The following is an 18,287-nucleotide window of genomic DNA, read 5'->3' as shown; positions in this document are numbered from 1 at the left end:
CAGCAGGAAGCGGCCACTGCACTCCAGTCTGGGTGACAGAGTGAGACTCCAACTCAAAAAAAAAAAAAAAAGGAAAGGCTTTGTAGCAGAAAGGATATAAAAAGAACTCTTCTATTTTTTTGATTTTAAGATGCACGTTTCTTTCACATTTTAACATTTCTGAAATTAGAGAACATACATTGATACGTATATATCTATGTATCTTGTGTTTTCTTTTTCTTTCACCAAAATTTATGAATTGATGGTACTTTTTGCACTGATGGTGCCTTAGAATAGAGGGATTACAGAGTTTAAACACTAAAGAATTTAAAGTAACTTTGCTGAACTAGATCAAAATTAACAGTTCTATATAATTTCTATTTGAATGTGATGATGTTGTTTTTCTAGTATTTTCGACAAAAACTGCTAACTACCCCTATCTAAATGTTGCTTTTCTATACCCATGCAGTGCTTGTAGAACTAAGAAGCTAGTTAAGCAAATAATACAGAACTATCTAAAGAGTCTGAAGAAAAATATGTTCATAGCAGTTTCCAAGTCGATAGAATAACCCAAAAAGGAAATGCTTACAGTATAGGGAGGTAGAGAATCAAACAATGAATAAAATATATCTATAAAGTTATAAACCTGAATATCTTACACAGCTTACTTTATAGTCATATTCTGATTGTAAATCTTTTAAAGGGAAAATGACTATAGTAAGTGAAGGCCACAGAAACATGAGAAATACTACCCTCATTTTGCATGAGGCTCACAGTTCAATGAGTTGCTCAGGGTTATAAACAAGTCAGCAAGACCTCTGACTACTTGGCTTGTTCGTTCTCCAGCATTATTACAAACAAATATTTACAGAACTGCATTACTTACCAAGCATCGTAGGGTAAATATCCACAAGCGAAACCACATTTGATACTTGCAAGTTGGCCTTAATTCCTGGTCCCATGATCAAAAGTGGAACATGTGCACTCGCTTCATACATACTCATTTTGTAAAACTGCCGGTGCTCCATGGCCAGCTCTCCATGGTCGGAGGAATATATGACAATTGTGTTCTGAAGGATATCTAACTGGTGAAGAGCCAGAATAATTTCACCTACCACGGAAATCAAGATAAATCTGTTAATTAGCTTTGAGGTCATGCTCTATTCTATCACATTAAGTTTAAACAACTCTACTTGATAAAAGTTTGTCTTTATGCTTCTTAACATCTGGATAATATCTAATGTTCTTAAGTGAGTCATACCAAGTTTCATGTGCTCACTCCTCAACTGATAGACTAGCGAGAAGGAGAAAATATAATACTCATAGGGACTCTTGCTCAAAGCATCTGTATCTGGAGATCATGCTGTCTTACTTTCTATGTTTCTGTCAGAGGATGGAAGCAAAAAGATCTTCCCTCATTGTCTTGAATGAGAAAAGAAAGACAAGCTGGATGTCAGCACTGTACTTGTCTCAGATGGTAAAACCACTGATATCGCCACTGACCCACAGTTTATGTGCAACAGGGAATGATAAAAACGGTCAAAACTCCTCTGCTAATTTTCCTCCCAAACCCCTAAGCAATCACCAGCTCACACTCATGAAGTTGGCTGAGGGCTTCCCGCCTTTGAAGAAGTGTTGGAGGCAGCACAGATAGTAGTATGGTTTAGCATATTCTTGGATAGGGAATCACTGCACAGTAAAATTCCTCTGACCAGTCCCTGTGTTCCTTCTCATTGTAATTAAGACGATCACAATAAAACATAAGTCAGAGAGGCTTCCCTATTTTGGCAGTTCCCGAATCTGGGGTACTGGGGTTTGTATTATTTTAAAAGCCCATTGTTTCTGAGAATTGAGACCCTCCCTGCTCTACTCAGTTATTCATAGAGTTGAGGCCCTCATGATCTTTCAGCTGGACAGCTGGAATCACTTCCTAATCGGTCCTGACTCCATTCCTCATGCCCACCTCCCACACACCCCACAGTATCCTTTGTACACCTGGAGGCTATCTAAAATGCCTATCATGATCACGTCACATCCCTGCTTAAAACCTTTTCACAGCTTCTCACTGTCTAATTCTTTAGCCTGACATGAAAGACCCTTTTCCATTCTTTAACATCAGCATCCTCAACTCTCTGCCAAACCTTTACTTTTCAGCAATCCTAACCGGCTCAGAATCCCCTGAACATGCCATATTAGTTTGTACTTTCTCGGCTCTGCACATACTCTGTCTTCTATGATTAATGCCCTTTCTCCCACCTTCCACTTGGCAAATTCCCATTCTTCCCTTAAGACCCAGCTAGAGCATCATGTCTCTAGTGAAGCATCATTCCCTGCTCCTCCAGGTAGAGTAAATCTCTCTGTTCTCCAAGACCCCTACAACTAGTATGTTACTATAGTTACAACAACATATTATAATTCCTGGCATCCACACTCATTTAATAAATGTTTACTGAGCGCTGGCTATGTGCCAGGCTCTGTGAACATAATGCTAGGGACTTAGGATGCAATGGTGAATGAGACTACATGTCCTTGCCCTCATGACCTTGCATTCTTCAGGGGAGACAGACAGTAAACAGGTTAATAGATGAAGTAATTAATATTATGATGTAAACGCATGACAAGGTGGAAAGTAAGGAGATTGATGGGGCTGGTATATTGGGAAGACAGATATCCCTGGCGATGTAGTATCGGAGCTGAGTGCTAAAGACTGAGAATAAGGCAGCAGTGGAAAAAGCAAAAGGAAGGGGCATTCCAGGCAGAGGGAGCAGAAAACAAAGGCCCTGGGGTGGAGAAAGACCCTAGAGTGTCTTTAATTAATGTGTGATTGCCTTAGTAGTATTCAGTGCCCAACACAGTGCTTGACAGCTACTAACTGTTTGTTGAGCAAACACAAGGAACAGTAATACATACTATCTGGTGACCAGCCAGTATAGATTTAAACATGAAGATGCAATATATAACTTCAAGAAACTTCTATAACTTCAAGAAAGCAAGTCATTGCATTTTTTCCCCCAAGAGACTTTAAGAGTCAAGTGTTCTTATACTCCCTGTAGCAACATTATACTTCATTTAGTAGACATGGATGCACATATGGCTTTAAGCTTTCAAATGCAATTTCTGGGGTGCATATGGGTGAATGTTCCCTAATATCAGAGTATCAGTGAAATATAATTCAACAGATGTATGGATTTAGGATTAAAGAAGCTTATTAGAGGTCTTATTTTCATTAACATTGAGTACTTGAAAAGTCCTTATGAATCTTTAAATACACTTTTATACTTGCTACATTATAAATAATTTATCTACTTTTTCTTTTTTGTTTTCTGCCGAATTCTTATCTAATTTTACCTAATGAAAGTTTTTAAACAAATAATATTTCACTAGTCACTCCCAAGGTTTACTCTGTATAGAAGAGGCACTACCTACCCACACTTCACTAATACAAAAATGCTCCATTCCTAAGCAAAAGAAAGGGCATGGCTTTATAAAAATAACTTTTGTTACAAAAACATGCTTTTTAAGGCCGGGTTTCTCCATACATAAACTGGAAACTTCCACAACTCTGTGACTGGCAAAATGCTGTCTTAACAATAATCCTGTGGAGGCAGCTTTGGTTCTGAGCTTGCCTTGAGCCTGAATGAAGGAAGGATATTAAATGTGATTTTGGAAGGGAATATATATGGGAAAACTGATTTCAGATTTATTAAGCCTTGCTCTAAAGGGCCTGGGGAGAATGAATTTGTTTTGTAGTCATTATAAGCCTGGAAGAAGTCACAAAATTCTACAAGTAAATTTGCTCATCTCTTAGAACCCAAGCTGCCTTATACCTGTTACACATGTACTGATCTTTGTTAAGTACCGATCTTTGTTAAGGCCAGTAAAAAGTTTTTTGTTTTTTGTTTTTTTTAAAAATTATAAAGATGTGGGGTACAATTCAGGGTTAGGTATACAAACATTGATTATGCAGGTACCCATTTTTTAAAAAAAATTTTGTTTTAAGCAGATGGTAGCTTTCTATGCCCCTTTATGTGTAAACAAATCTGAGCATTTACGAATTTGAGAATTTGTGAATAATTAAGATAGAGCTTTTTGTTCTAGAAACAACACAAGATATCTAATTGCTATATGTGTTGAGATTCTCATAGTTCTAAGTCTGAAATACCTAAGCAACTGTTATGAGAAATATCTGAGGATGTTCATGCAAGCCACCAACCAGTATGATCACAGTTTGTTGGAAAATATTATAGTTTTTCTTCATATAATTGTGTATTAATTTTGCCACCTACCAAGCATGGCATCTGTCTCAGCACACATAGCATAATAAAATGCTCTAATATTCTGAATTTCTTTTTCCGTAAACTTTCCAGTGCAGTTTTTTGTATAAGAAGAGTAATAATCTACAGGATGCATTTCTGACAGAGGTGGCCACTTTGGGATTTTGATGGCATCACGAGATACCTATAAAAGGAAGAAAAAATTTAATTATTCTAGAAAAGTAGTAGTATTCTTCTCCTGCAACAAGTATGTTTGGTGAACCAGACAATTTTTAATTACTTAGAATAGCAGAAAACAATAGCAATGAATTATGTAAAGAAAATAGTAATTAAATTCATAAAACAGGAATAAATTGTTAATATTCCCAGTAACAACAAAAGGTATACATAAATATCTGAATATATGTAGTGAGATAGTTATAACACAATTTTAAAATTAAACATATCAATGAAAAATATTAGCTAAATTAGACAGCATTTTCGCCCAAAATTATCTAAGTACTTTATAGTTATATGACCAATTCAAAACTTTAAAATCAACAGCCTAAGAATATGGACTCCTTTTTCCTAATAATTCACTGGTAACAATGCTAGCATCTAATGAGATAGCCAAATGCTTGTTAAAAAGAAATACTACTTTTTAATACATAAAATGCTTACTTACAGTGTTGAAAAAAATAATTTAGATTAGGCCTTTAATTCAAATATATCTTTTAGTCATGAAACTGTTAAAAAGTTCAAACATTTACTTACAATTTAGTTGAAGGTTATATAACTCATTTCATTTGGCTAATACTAAGTGCAGACAAATTTTTGAAAATAGAGCCACATAGAAATTCTTAAGAATATATGGAATATCTAAAACTCTGATATTATTTCCTGTAGAATAGGATGCACTATATTTAGTGTTTCTGATTAGGGGTTTTAGAGTAACTTAAATTTGGTTTAAAGACTATTCAAAATATAGGTAGTCCTTGCATCACATGGTGCTGATACACAAATTTCAGTTATCACAGTTTAGTTAAATAACGCCAGTCTCCCAACAAATCACTATGTGTATAACAGAAACACATTACATTCAGTGACTAATCATGTTGTTTCTTTCAAAGTGCGTCATAGATTGCCTATCCAGTACATGCACAGACAGCAGAGAATTTACTTGTGCTGTCTTCTTGCCTCCCAGCCTCCCAGTGATAAATCCATGTGACCCTTTATAACAATACATTATCAAAAGAGGAACTGGTCAACAAAGATGAATGTGCAGTTAAAAAAAAAAAAAAGTAGCCGGGCTCGGTGGCTCAGCCTGTAATCCCGCGCCTTTGGGAGGCTTAGGTGAGTGGATTGCCTGAGCCCGCGGGTTCGAGGCCTGCCTGGGCAGCGAGACCTCATGTCTACAATAAATCAAAAAACCAGCCGGGCGTGGTAGCGCATGCCTGTAATTCCAGCTACGCGGAAGGATCACCGGAGCCCAGCAGGTCGAGGCTGCGGTGACCGGGAGCGGCCACTGCATTCCAGTCTGGGCAACAGAGTGAGACTCCAACTCAAAAAAAAAAAAAAAAAAAAAAATGATAAAGCTGGTAGTGAAATTGAAATAAAACATAAATGAGGTTACAGAAGAAACAGCTGACCTGGGAATGCTGACATTGTCACTATTCCAGAGGCTCTAGATATGTAGCCAGAGGAACTTGGAACTTAGTAAGGGCATGCTTAATGACATCAATGAGGAAGTTGTCATGAAGGAGGAAGATATCTCAAAGGAGTGACAATGGTAAACATTTCCACATTAAAGAAACTCTTGGAGCTACATCATGACATTGAAAGTGGAAACGGTAAAATGTTGGATGGTGATCCAAACTTAGAAAGAAATAATGGGGGGAGGAGCGGTGGGACTGGCAGTAGTATGATTCTGCAGGTGGAGGGGGGCACACCTCATCAACAAGGGTACCTGCATATTGAACATTTTTATATTTAACCCTGAATTGTACCCCAAGTCTTAAAACAAATTTTTAAAAAAGTAATAATGAAAATTTGTCAAGTCTTAGAGAAGATGCTTGCTTTGTATCATATGTTATATGACAAGAAGGCAAGGACTGATAAATTTTTAACAAACTTTTTTTGTTTTGTATCAAAACCCCCCTTAATTCTTAATGTTTTCATTACGGTACACTAAATATTAGTTTTATTATTTTTCTATTTCTATTTACAGCCTTTCTTTTTCTACAGAAAAATAGTCACTTCTCCCATTGACTATTAAGATTCTTTTGTACACTTTCAGCTTATGAGGTAATTTTTTTTTCCTTTTTGAGCTGGCGTCTCACTCTGTTGCCCAGGTAGGAGTGCAGTGGCATGCTCACAGCCACCCCAGCTTAGACCTGCTGGGCTCCGGTGATCCTTCTGCCTCAGCCTTCCAAGTAGTCAGAACTACAGGTATGCACTTCCATGCCCGGCTAATGATGTATTTATTGTAGAGATGAGGTCTTGCTAAGTTGCCTGGGCTGGTCTTGAACCTGCAGGCTCAGGCAATCCACTCACCTCGGCCTCCCAAAGTACTGGGATGACAGGCTGAGCCACCTAGCCCAGCCATGATGTGGTAATTTTTATGATCCTGAACTGTACCAAGTGAAGACTGCCTACATTCCTAAGGGAATGGCTTTGTTTCTCTTCTTATAGACATATCATATGCAAGTGCATTCAACTCAGAAGTAGATTTCTGAGTTTTAGCACTTATTTCTGTAAATTGCCCCTTTAGTTTTTTTTTTTTTTAATCAAACCAGTTATTGGTCACATTTGAATATACAATTTTCTAATTTTTCTTTAAAAGTGATAATAAAAGAAACGAGTTAATATAATAAGCCATAATGTTAACATCTACTGTTAACAGACATAATGTTAACATCTACTGTTGACATAGTGTACTTACTTACTTTCTCAAGCCAATAAAGAGATGTGTGAAATGTTGAGGATCCAAAATTTTCTCCAGAAGATGGTGAAGGGTAAGGATGTGGTAAATTTAATCCCAAGTAAAGAACAAATGGTTCGGTGTGATTAATTGCTTCCCTTCTTAACCAGTTTACTGCTTTGTCTGTATTCGCCCAGTCTTTTTCCATCACTCTTACTTTAGTTTTATTAGGGATAAGGTTAACCATAGGCCTGCCCTCTTGTCTGAGTAAGAAAGCAACATCTCTTGTCCATGCTTCCAAACGATTACTACGGGAGTAACAAGACAGGTTATTGTAAGGTATTAAAAAGTTTTAGCCACTGACTAGGCATACACACAGAAAACAACAACTTTTAAATGCAAATGTTCAGAAGAAATGCACTGGATCTCAATAAGAAAGTTATTAAACATTACAAATTCAAAAACTAGAAAAAATAACAGGAATCAAATATTCACTTATGTGTTCTTTAAAAGTATGACAGATTATGTAGAGAGGTTAATTTTTCTTATAGTGAGACATTTAGTAATATATATATATATATGTTTTGGGTTCTTAGTACTTCTCCTTATTCACTGAATTTTCCAGCATTTTTTCTTTTTTCTCTCAGAAAAAGTGGTATTTCTAACAAAGGCACTATAATTTCCTTCTATTACTAAATCTTTGTATTTTAAAAATCCTACCTACTATGTATACTTCACATTTCTGAAGTTTCAGTTTTTAAATAGTTTCTAGATCTGTTTTTTCTCACTAAAGAACAATTTTAACTATAATTTTAATCATAATCTAAACTAACAATGGGGCAAACTTCTTACCCAGTATAAACAAGAGATATTTTATTAGCTGATTTACAAGTTAAATTATTCATTGATTCAACTTTAAATCTTTAGTCTATTTTATCTTATTGCTTGATTTTTTTTTTTCTCAGTCAATGTCTAGGTATGTGTAGTTGACATAATTGTTTAGGAAGCAGTACTGAGTATTTCTAGGAAGCTTGTTTTTATAATTTTCAGTAAGTAAGTATCTCTGAAATGCCCTATCAAATACCCAATCTTATCTATTAAAAAAAGAGTTTTTAAAAATTCAGATGATACCAACCCACAAATGAAGAATATTTTATATTAAAATATAATACTCCACTTAAGAGAATGTCAATCCACACAAAATTACTAACGACTCACAGATTAGCTAAATTAGAGGAATTTTATTACCTGCCTTCTGAAGTCAGGTAAAGACATTTAAACAGTCATAATAAAAATATCATTTTTCCTTGCAGATATTCAATATATTTTGATAAAAATAATGAAAACTAGAACTTCAGCAGAATTAATCTCGCTAACAGATTCTAATTAATTCTAACAGATGGGAAACCCTAAAATAGGAAGTTTTGTGAATTCATCACATTATCAAAACAATATGACATTAGTTTCTCAGTCTTTTGTTTAAATCACTGCTGAAATCTCACTATAGATTACTACTAGACCTCTTGCAGAAGTGGAAATTTAGGGGTTTATAACAACAACAGTACTTGTGGTAGGACTCAAGGATTTGAGATAAGGAAAAGGACAGATTCATACAGTACGCTTAGGAACCAAAGCGCTTTCTTTTCAACCAAAGAACAGAAAAATATGGCTGAGAAATTATTACAAGAAGCAAGTTTATAATACAGCCTAATTAGTTGCCTGTCTTTGTATAATATTAGCTCGAGTATAGACTATTGTCTTGATCGTGCTGATTTAACCAGTGGCTTCTATGATGCTGTCATGAATTAGTCTAGCCCATTTTAAGGAAAGGTTTTCTAGCCTTGAAAGAGGGTTATATTGAACCCAACCTGTCGCCATAGCAGTGATTGTGATTTCATTTAACCTTTCTGGTAATATGTCTGTGCCCTCCCTCTCTGTTGCTGAGATTCTTTTAATCCAGATCCTCTTCAGGGTAAAAAGTCTCAAATCAAGTTATTTTTGGCCTAGTGTTATCGTTGTGGCCAGGTTTCAACCTTGGCTTTATTTTTGCCCCTTTCTGTAAAAAATATGTGATTGACCCTCCCATATTTGTGGCATCTTCGTTTGTCTCTTCCTACATGTGCCTTTGGCATAATTTCCATACCTGATGGTGCTTGAGTAGAGTTAAAACAAAATATTTCAGCATTGCTAGGGCAGTGGGGGACAAGATTATCGTTAAAGGTGAAAGGTTCCTTTCCCCAATTTTTTACTACTTTGATTAGTTGACCCATGTTCAGGCACTGTGCCTCAGTATAAAATAACAATTTACTTCTTTATACCTTAAACAGGAGAGTGAGGAGGAACAAAAGTATAAAGTGATGCATTTGGTAGGTGAATATACCACAGTATTTTAAAATCATTTAGCACTTTTTAAGGTATCTAATACATATTAATAATTATAATCCATGTGAACTCTCTGTTCTACTTTCACTACTCTCTGAGCCAGCCCAATCTTCTCGGACCATCATTAAGAACCGAAAGAACAGTAGACACAGTGACTGCTACAGGAGCTGCAATTCTCAATCTAGAAAGTCCCTCCTCCCAGCACAAGGTTCCTTCCAGCCAGTAACTCCAGTGACTAAAACAGGGAAAGAGAATATGAACATGCAACTTCATAATCTGTTACAGTTACAATAACACAAAGATAACTCTTTTGAAATGATACTTTTCTCTACTAAACAATGTTTTCAGTCCTTACAAAGATGATAGTCTAAATCAGGCCAAATTGTGGCATCTGGAGACCCTAGCTTTTGACCATGTTCTCAGACCTATTTCTTTGTTTCACTGCTCTGTTGTCTTTTTTTTTAAACCAGTAATTGCTATATTTCCCTCCAAATATACGGTTTCTAATTAATTAACCACTGGGGATATTTTGAACAAGTTTGTTTGCATTCCATTTGCATGTATTTTGTCCAGAATATCAAGAGTGTGGTTTCTATCAGGATAATTAAAATGGTTTGTGTTAATGAAGAGTAACCAAAACTGCCAGTGGTTTGGATATTTTATGATTCATTGGTTGCTCTGAATATAAATTTACTGTTACTTGCAAAGGCACAGACATACAATGTGCAGTTTCCTATATGGCAGCATTTCTCAAAGTGCGGTCCACGGATACCTGGGGATTCCCAAGACACTTTCAGTGAGTCCATGAGGTCAAAACTATTGTTATAATAATGGCAAAATGTTATCTGCCTTTTTCACTCTCATTCTCTCATTAATGTACAGTGGAGAAGACCACTCTAATTTATCCTCAGGTGGGAGCTCAGATGTGGAGTATACCCATCTTAAGGAGACTGCTCTCTATAAACTTGGAGAGGCTTCAATGTGTCATTCTGTCATGCTCCTTTTGTCAGGTCCAACGTCTGCTTCAACTCTTTGTGAAAATATAAGAAGAGCTTTACTTCTCAAAGGGACACAAATCATAACAAAAAAATTCTGATAAATATATCTACATTGGTTATGTCTTGTCCTACCACTGCCTGAGGTTCAGATCTTTCTAACCTTGCTTCTCCAAGTATGGTCTACAGACCAGCAGCATCAGCTTCTCCTAGGAGCTTCCTATAAATGTGAAATCTCAGGACCCATTCTGGATTCACTGAATTAAAATGGGCATTTAGTAAGATGCCTAAGTGATTTGTATGTATATTAAAGTTTGAGATGCACAGTGTGATAATTCTTTTCTGCAAAAATTCTCAATTTTTCGACAGGATAATTAAAACAGAGTTTCCATAGTAGCCTATAAATAGAATTATTCTACCTTGGTTCGATTCTGAATCTGCAGTTAATTAGTTCTTTTGAACAATAAAAGTTTCCTCAACAATACAAATGAAAAATAAAATTTCCTAACACATTTCAACTAATTATTGCATAAATCTGTATATTTGCCATTGCTATGTGGGTTTTTGATGCCCATGTGCCAAATTCTACTGCTATTAACTTTGAATACTTCAGTTCACAGGTAGCAGGATTAGTTTACACAGTAAGAATCTTATCTGAAAAGAATCACACATTAAAACTGATGATAAGACCATGACAGTTTTCTTTTAACATGAAGTAGGAGTCTAAACTTAAATCTTCAGCTTCTAAGATTCTCCAGAAGATAATTCACTATTTCAGACCTTAAGAGTTCTCTCTCTCTCTGTTATTGATGGGACTGTAGCAGCTAATGTGTTTCCACTAAGTCTCTTCCACAGAAAAATGATGATACTGAAAAATGCCCTTGCAAATTTCTGTATCAGCCTGGTAATTCTGTAAGAGAAAAGGAATTCATACTCACTCCTATTAAATGCTCATCTCCCAAAGTTGAAAGAAACACACATAACATTTCTTAAAGGATCTACAACGCTGTCATCCATCTTTTTTACATATGATCACTCACAAAAACAGTCTGTTCTACTTGAATCAATCACGCCAACCCTGGCAAATTCAGGTTGGCACATCACTTTTCTATATACATTCTTTAAATACTCAGTATATGCATGTTTTTTCCATTGATTGACTTTATAAATTCCAACTATTTTCTTTTTTGATGAAATTACAGTAGCTGGTGCTCCTTAACATTTTTATTCATGAATATTTTTGTAAATATGAGGAAAGTCGTGAATTTTTCTCTACTAAACAGTAATAATAATAAATTAATTACATAACTAATTATATTGGCTATATTATTATAGTATTTTTATTAGTAATAATAGTTAATATATTTCAAACAAAAGCTTTATTTGCATGTGTGTGGGGGATACTCAGGGGTTTCATGGACTTCAGGTTGTGAAATCCCATCTATACATATTCTAGTCTGCTGGTGAATTCATCATTGTGGGAGCACTGATATTTATGATGTTGAATTCCTAGATGACAATGATGACAGCCCTTCACAATGTACTCAAGTTTGCCGCAGTCTATGCGTAAACAAAGGCAGTCTGATTCAATTTTAAAAATGCTTAATGAATGTCTGCCACATGCAGGACATTGTGCCAGGCAGGTGGTTGATGTGACTTGCTTAGCTACCAAAATAGTGTTTCCACCTAGTATTCACTCAGACATAAAACCCTACTATTTTATTTTTTAAAATAAGGGGCCAAATGCTACCTTGGGAAAAAAACAACTGTAATAAAATAGTTCAGCGAAGACTATAACATTAATGGGTTTAGCACATATTCACCATTTTTATATCACAAAAGAGGAAGATTTTTCTTACACTTTTAAAGTAATTTAACGTATCAACTGGATTAGCTATAACATTTGAAACTTTTATAAGCTTTTGTTTTTTAGTATTATACAGAAAATATAACCTGGGAAAAAATGCCATCAAATCTGAAAGAACAAAGTGGGTGGATTATTCTCAGTAAAATCTGTCATAGAATTTACCAAGTAGTCACTGCGGGAGACATGCCACCACGGCCATAGCTCTTGCCAAAAGGGTAACCTAGTTTGTCGGGAGCAGATGTGATGTGGGAAGCAGACGAGCACTGTCACTGTAGCAGGCCTGGAGTAAAGGCCCCAAGTGAAGGCAAGGTCTTGCCTGATGGCCCCAAGCGAAGGCAAAGTCTCGCTTGATAGCTCTGCATCCTAGCCAAGCCAGGGGATGCAGCCCACTGCATGAAACAGCATCTCAGAGGTCCACACATCCAGGTGCACAGAGTACAGATAAAGCCTTAGCTACAACAAGATAACTGCGGAATAGCTGGCCTTTAGGTAGCAACAAAATTTCGTTGTAGCTTCCTCACAGACCTTGAAGCCCTTCCAACTTCCTTTGTGCTTGATTATAAAATAAACATGCTGAGCTAGTTCTGGGCCACTTTTCCTCCATCAGAGCAAAGTGTCCCACCTGGCCCCAGCTTTTCTCTATGTCTTTGTGTCTGTGTCTTTCTTAATCTCTCACCACTCTTTCGGGATCCTCAAGGCAGCCACATGGGCTGCAGCAATTGGCACCCAAACAGGGACATGAGCACGAGAGAACTCCTAATCTCAGGTGAAGAGACGCTCTGAGAGAGGTGCACCTAAAAATAAGGGAAGGTAAGCGCCGAGAGAGGTGCTCCTAAAAATAAGGGAAGGGAAGGAGTGGATTTAATTTCAGCTAGGTGTAAAACAGGTAATTCTGGCGCCCAAGGGAGGAGTCTGTATGTCCAAGTGTTAAAATCTATGCTTCGGGGGAGTGGTTGCCCGGTTAAAGGTTTTCAGCTAGAGGAATTCTTAAGTTTTGTGCAGGAAACATGCCCCTGGTTCCCTGCTCAAGGGACAGTTAATTTCAGTACTTGGAACAAGGTGTAAACAACTTAGGGGGCCAAGTTCCCCCCAAGTCTTGTTCATGGCCATGCTACCCATTGTTGCTTGCCAGGTTGGTGGAACAAGGGGAAATCCTTACTGGACTTATTTTCCGGACACTCCCATTCTCCAACCTGCTACTTGGGCTGGTGGGTAGGTTCCGGTCTTTACCAACAATACCTGTATGTTGGGAGGACAGTCTAATAAACATATTACTGCCGACCATAGTACAAATTTTAACTTCACAGGGGCTAGTAATAGCCCTCCTATTTGCCTTTCTAACACCCCTAAGTTGGGTTGTCTTAAGATGAGTCAAGAAAATAAAACCTACTATGGGGCTACACAAATAGCTAATTTCAGGCCCCTGGGACATAATAAATATCTACAAACTATATCTAAGTGGGGGTTCCCTAGTTCTACTTATAATGTCTCCCAGGCTCACCCCAATATCCCATACTGCCTTAATAGCACAGGGATAGAGCTTGGAAACTTCTCCAATTGGATAGAATGTGTGACTCTTGTGCCTATGGTCCTAAACCTTATGGGAACCCCCCCTCTTAATCTATGATTGCTCTCAAAGACTGGACCCCTCTCATCCTAATCATGAATTCATTTCTCCTGGGGGTTTTGTTGGGATCATCCTTACTACTTCTCAAGGTGACATCCAAAAGGAACTGTGGTGGCTTGCTGCCTCCCTTGATTTTGTTAACTTTACTAGTGGGTCTTTGGTCAACTTGACAGGAAGCTGTTGTACAACTTCCCCTTGCTATAGCATCTGGGACTGTGTCCAACCTCCTTTTGTCCTTTTAACAGGTCCTGTTAATGTCACCCCAGTAGATAACCATTATGCCTTACAATGTAACTCTTGTAATTTTACAAATTGTGTCACCTGCCATAATACAGGACAAGACATCCTGGTTTTACACCAGCCCCCCTTTGTTATGATTCCTACTAACATATCAGTCCCTTGGTATGATGATGTAGGACTGCAGGTACTTCAGAAATTACACCCATCAGCTTGCTTCCCAGCCTCGTAGGACCGTTGGATTGATAATTTTTGGATTGGTGACCTTAATTTCAGTCATCGCTTCTGTAGTGACTATCGCTGACATACTGTCTCAATTTATCCAAAATGCCAAGTTAGTCAACTCTCTGGCTCAAAATACCTCCAAGGCCCTATAACAGCAAGAATCTATAGACTTAAAGCTAGAAACAAAATTGAATGCCTTGGAGGCTGTAGTCATTGTTGGGAAACCAGATAAACAGCATAAAAATGAAACAACGACTGCGATGCCATGCAGCATACAATTGGGTTTGTGTTACTTGTGTTTCTTATAATAGCAGCCTTTGGAATTGGGATTCCCCAAGGCATATGGAGTCACAATAACATCAGCATAGACCTGCTCAAGTTCCACCACAATATTCTGGACATCCAGAATTGCCAAGATCCTATCATACAACCTGCCCAAATAGCACAAAATCTTCTTAATGATCTCAAAGGATTCAATCCCCTTAATATGTTAAAACATTCTGCTTTGTATATTCTGAATTTTTTCATACTTGCTCTAATCCTCCTTTGTTTTTTGCCAGTCAGATATGGAATCCTCCAACACCAATTCAGAGTCACCGCAGTAGCCGTCCATCACCTACGTTTAGGAAATAAAATAGGGGGAGATGTCTGGAGTGGATGTGATGTGGGGAGCAGATGAGCACTGTCACTGTAGCAGGCCTTGAGTAAAGGCCCCAAGCGAAGGCAAGGTCTCACTGACAGCTCTGCATCCTAGCCAAAGGCAGGGGATGCAGCCTGCTACACTTAACGGCATCTCAGATGCTCACACATCCGGGTGCACATAGTGCAGATAAAGCCTTAGTTACAACAAGATAACCGCGGAACAGCTAGCCTTTAGGTAGCAACAAAATTCCATTGTTCCAAGCTTCCTCACAGACCTTGAATCTCTTCCAAATTCCTTTGTGCTTGACTACAAAATAAACATGCTAGCTAGTTCTGGGCCACTTCTCTTCCATCAAAGGAAAGTGTCCCACCTGGCCCCGGCTTTGCTTTATGTCTTTGTGTCTGTGTCTTTCTTAATCTCTTGCTGCTTTCTCAGGATCCTCAAGGCAGCCGCACAGGCCGCGGCACTAGTTGGGCATAGTATGTAGGGTTTAATGTCCCTTCTAGTCTATTGACTGGCCAGGTGTAAGCACCTAGTTTAAGGACTAAGTTCATAGGTTCTAAATAGGGTCAACACTTATGATGGAGCCTGGCATGATGGATGAGATGGCTCTATCATCTTTATTTATAGAATTTGAATTTAGAAAAAAAAACAATGCAGGAATGGTTTATCCAGATGCAGCTATGAGATAGAGAAAGAGTCCCAGAAAAGATGGAGCTTGAGCCAAAACAGATCATACAGGTCAAAATTATGGTTGGAAGTGATATAGACAAGAGAAAGACCCAGAGTAGAGAAGAAGTCATGAGTTATGTTAATCAGAGAACTAGAATACATGCCCTCCAATGAAGTAAAAAGGCTGTACTGGAGTCGGAATTACTCCCAGTTCTAGAATTTGAGACTGTGTAACTACAGCCCCTGTTGTTAGATGATAATCCAAATCCCTTTTCACTGCATGCAAATCTTCACATTATAATCACATCTTCTTTAACTTCCACACCCCCAGTCTCATGTATGGGGGCTCAAGTGACTGTTCTCCAATCAAAAGAATGTAGTGAAAATAATTGCTATGTTCAGAGTACTAAGTGAAATTCTCATTCAATTTAAGACTCAGAATAGAAGACTTATAAAAGGTACACATTTTTGTCTATCAAGCTCATTAGTATTTAAAACAATTTCACTGTTAAGAAATCTAATGTTGGGGCTGTTACAGTCATAGTTAATCTTTTGATAAATTTGCCAAATTTCCCTTTGCTGATTAAAGATCCTAAGCCTTCAATCTATGTTTCCAAATATATGACTTTACAAGGCCTAGGACTCTTCTGGAAAGTTTTCTCTTACATTGAATGCAATATCTAACATGCAGCAAGAGCTTAATAAATGATAGCTATCATTATTCTCCAGGTCAATTGGAATCAAAGAAATCCAACTGTCATGGTAATGGGGGCATGGGTTATGGAACCTGTTTGAGTTATTTAAAAGCTGTTAGATAATTAAACCTTTGCCAGTTAGCTCAGTGAGTTACTGGGCATGGTGTTACTAAGTTAGCCATGCAGATGGATGTCATATTTTTTCAAAACCATCTGCCTTCAGGGGGAAATTCCCCTTTGCGTGTTTTTTTTTTTTATGAGAGAGGTGGTGCCATCTCCTAATATAGAAGCTGAAGTAGCAGTGATACAACCTCTTCCCATGACCCTGGGCATCTAGAGAGTAGGCAAGTGAGCTAGACTTGGCCAATCCCAATCCCAGACTCAGGTCTGGGATTCTGTATCTTGAGGGAATTTCACAAAGACATTGGGTTAGCTGGAGATTAATCGTAGTAGTGTGTAACCAGCAGTAGTCTCCTGGCCAGGCTGCTTCTATGGAATAACTTTGCTGTGCCACCAATCACCTGATTCCTGTTTTTAGATCTGGGTCTCCAGCACTGCTGCTTATTCAGTCTTACCTGGTGAGTTAAAAAAAATTAAGTTAGCCCAGGGTTCAGTAGCTAGTAACCAAGAATCTTGGTGGATGGTTTCTAACACCAAAACTACCTTAGAAATTTTGTCATGGTATGATAAAGTGTCAGCACAAAGCTATTACCCCAGAAAGGCAGGAAAGTAGATAGATATAGCTGTGGTTACTAATTGATTTTTAATATTAGGGATGCTAATTTACCCATGCACTTTTAGACATTTAACCTTCCTCTTTAAAAACTGTACAAGAATTCTGAGAATTCTCATAGTTAAGTGTCTGACTTTTGAAATTTTGCATTTTAGCCTCATGCCAGACAAAATGATGCTAAAAGCCAGATTCTTCATTGCTAACTGCAATGTAATGTAGTTAATAAAAGAGCCAACTGGAAGGATGGAAAGACTGCTTACAGGAAAACAGAAGAACCTCTAAGGAATAGAAAGTTAGATCAATCAAGAAAATTACAAGGGCTCCAAAAGTTCATCTAAAATTATCATGGGAGTTGATCAGAGTGCAAAAAAGAATGTTCAAGGATGAAAAGAATAGAGGAGAACCACCCCAAGGCTGATGTTATTATTATTTACTTTATGGAGAATCTCAAACCCAATGAAACATGCAGGTTATTTTCTGCCAGCTGCCTTAGCCTGTTATTCAAGTCCTTCTCCCAGCATCTTTAAAGCACTACTGTTCATTGTTTCCTTAAACAAATTTTGGTTTTTCTAATGCCCTCCGAAAAGTCTGTGCTTGGATGTCTTTGTTTAGAAGTTTCTCCCTCCTGCTTTCCATTTGAGTCTATTGATGGTCCACTTCCAGGAGAGTTCATCAAATCTAACATGCTATTATTATAAAATGCATCTTAAAAATATACATATATACCCAGGCACAGTGGCTCACGCTTATAATCCCAGCAGTTTGGGAAGCGGAGGCGAGAGGATGGCCTGGGCTCAGGGGTTTGAGACCAGCTTAAGCAACATGGTGAGACCTCATCTCTACAAAAAAATAAAAAAATTAGCTGGGCATGGTGGTACATGCCTGTGGTTCCAGTCACTTGGAAGGCTGAGGTGGAAAGATCGCCTAAGCCCAGCAGATCAAGGCTGCAGTGGTCGTAAGCTTGGCACTGTACTCCAGACTGGGCAACAGAGAGAGACCCCGACTCAAAAAAAAAAAAAAGTATACATATATATGCTATTGCTGGGTGTGGTGGCACAT

The 18,287-nt window shown here is 37.7% G+C and overlaps 1 protein-coding gene across 1 annotated transcript in view; it reads right to left on the bottom strand.

Moving 5' to 3' along the window:
- Window positions 1–18,287, bottom strand: part of ARSK (arylsulfatase family member K) — a 48,990-nt gene that overhangs the window by 11,663 nt on the left and 19,040 nt on the right. The window contains exons 4-6 of the mRNA XM_008050845.2: window positions 7,178–7,460; window positions 4,266–4,437; window positions 866–1,090 (exon numbers count right to left, since the gene is read on the bottom strand). Of these exons, the coding sequence (XP_008049036.1) occupies window positions 866–1,090; window positions 4,266–4,437; window positions 7,178–7,460 (680 nt within the window). The remainder of the gene's footprint in view (window positions 1–865; window positions 1,091–4,265; window positions 4,438–7,177; window positions 7,461–18,287) is intronic.

Source organism: Carlito syrichta, unplaced genomic scaffold, assembly GCF_000164805.1.
Source record: "Carlito syrichta isolate Samal-C Ts95f unplaced genomic scaffold, Tarsius_syrichta-2.0.1 Scaffold6706, whole genome shotgun sequence".
NCBI classification, from domain to species: domain Eukaryota; kingdom Metazoa; phylum Chordata; class Mammalia; order Primates; family Tarsiidae; genus Carlito; species Carlito syrichta.
Note: the sequence above shows the minus strand (reverse complement) of the source record. Positions and strands in the feature narration are given on the sequence as shown.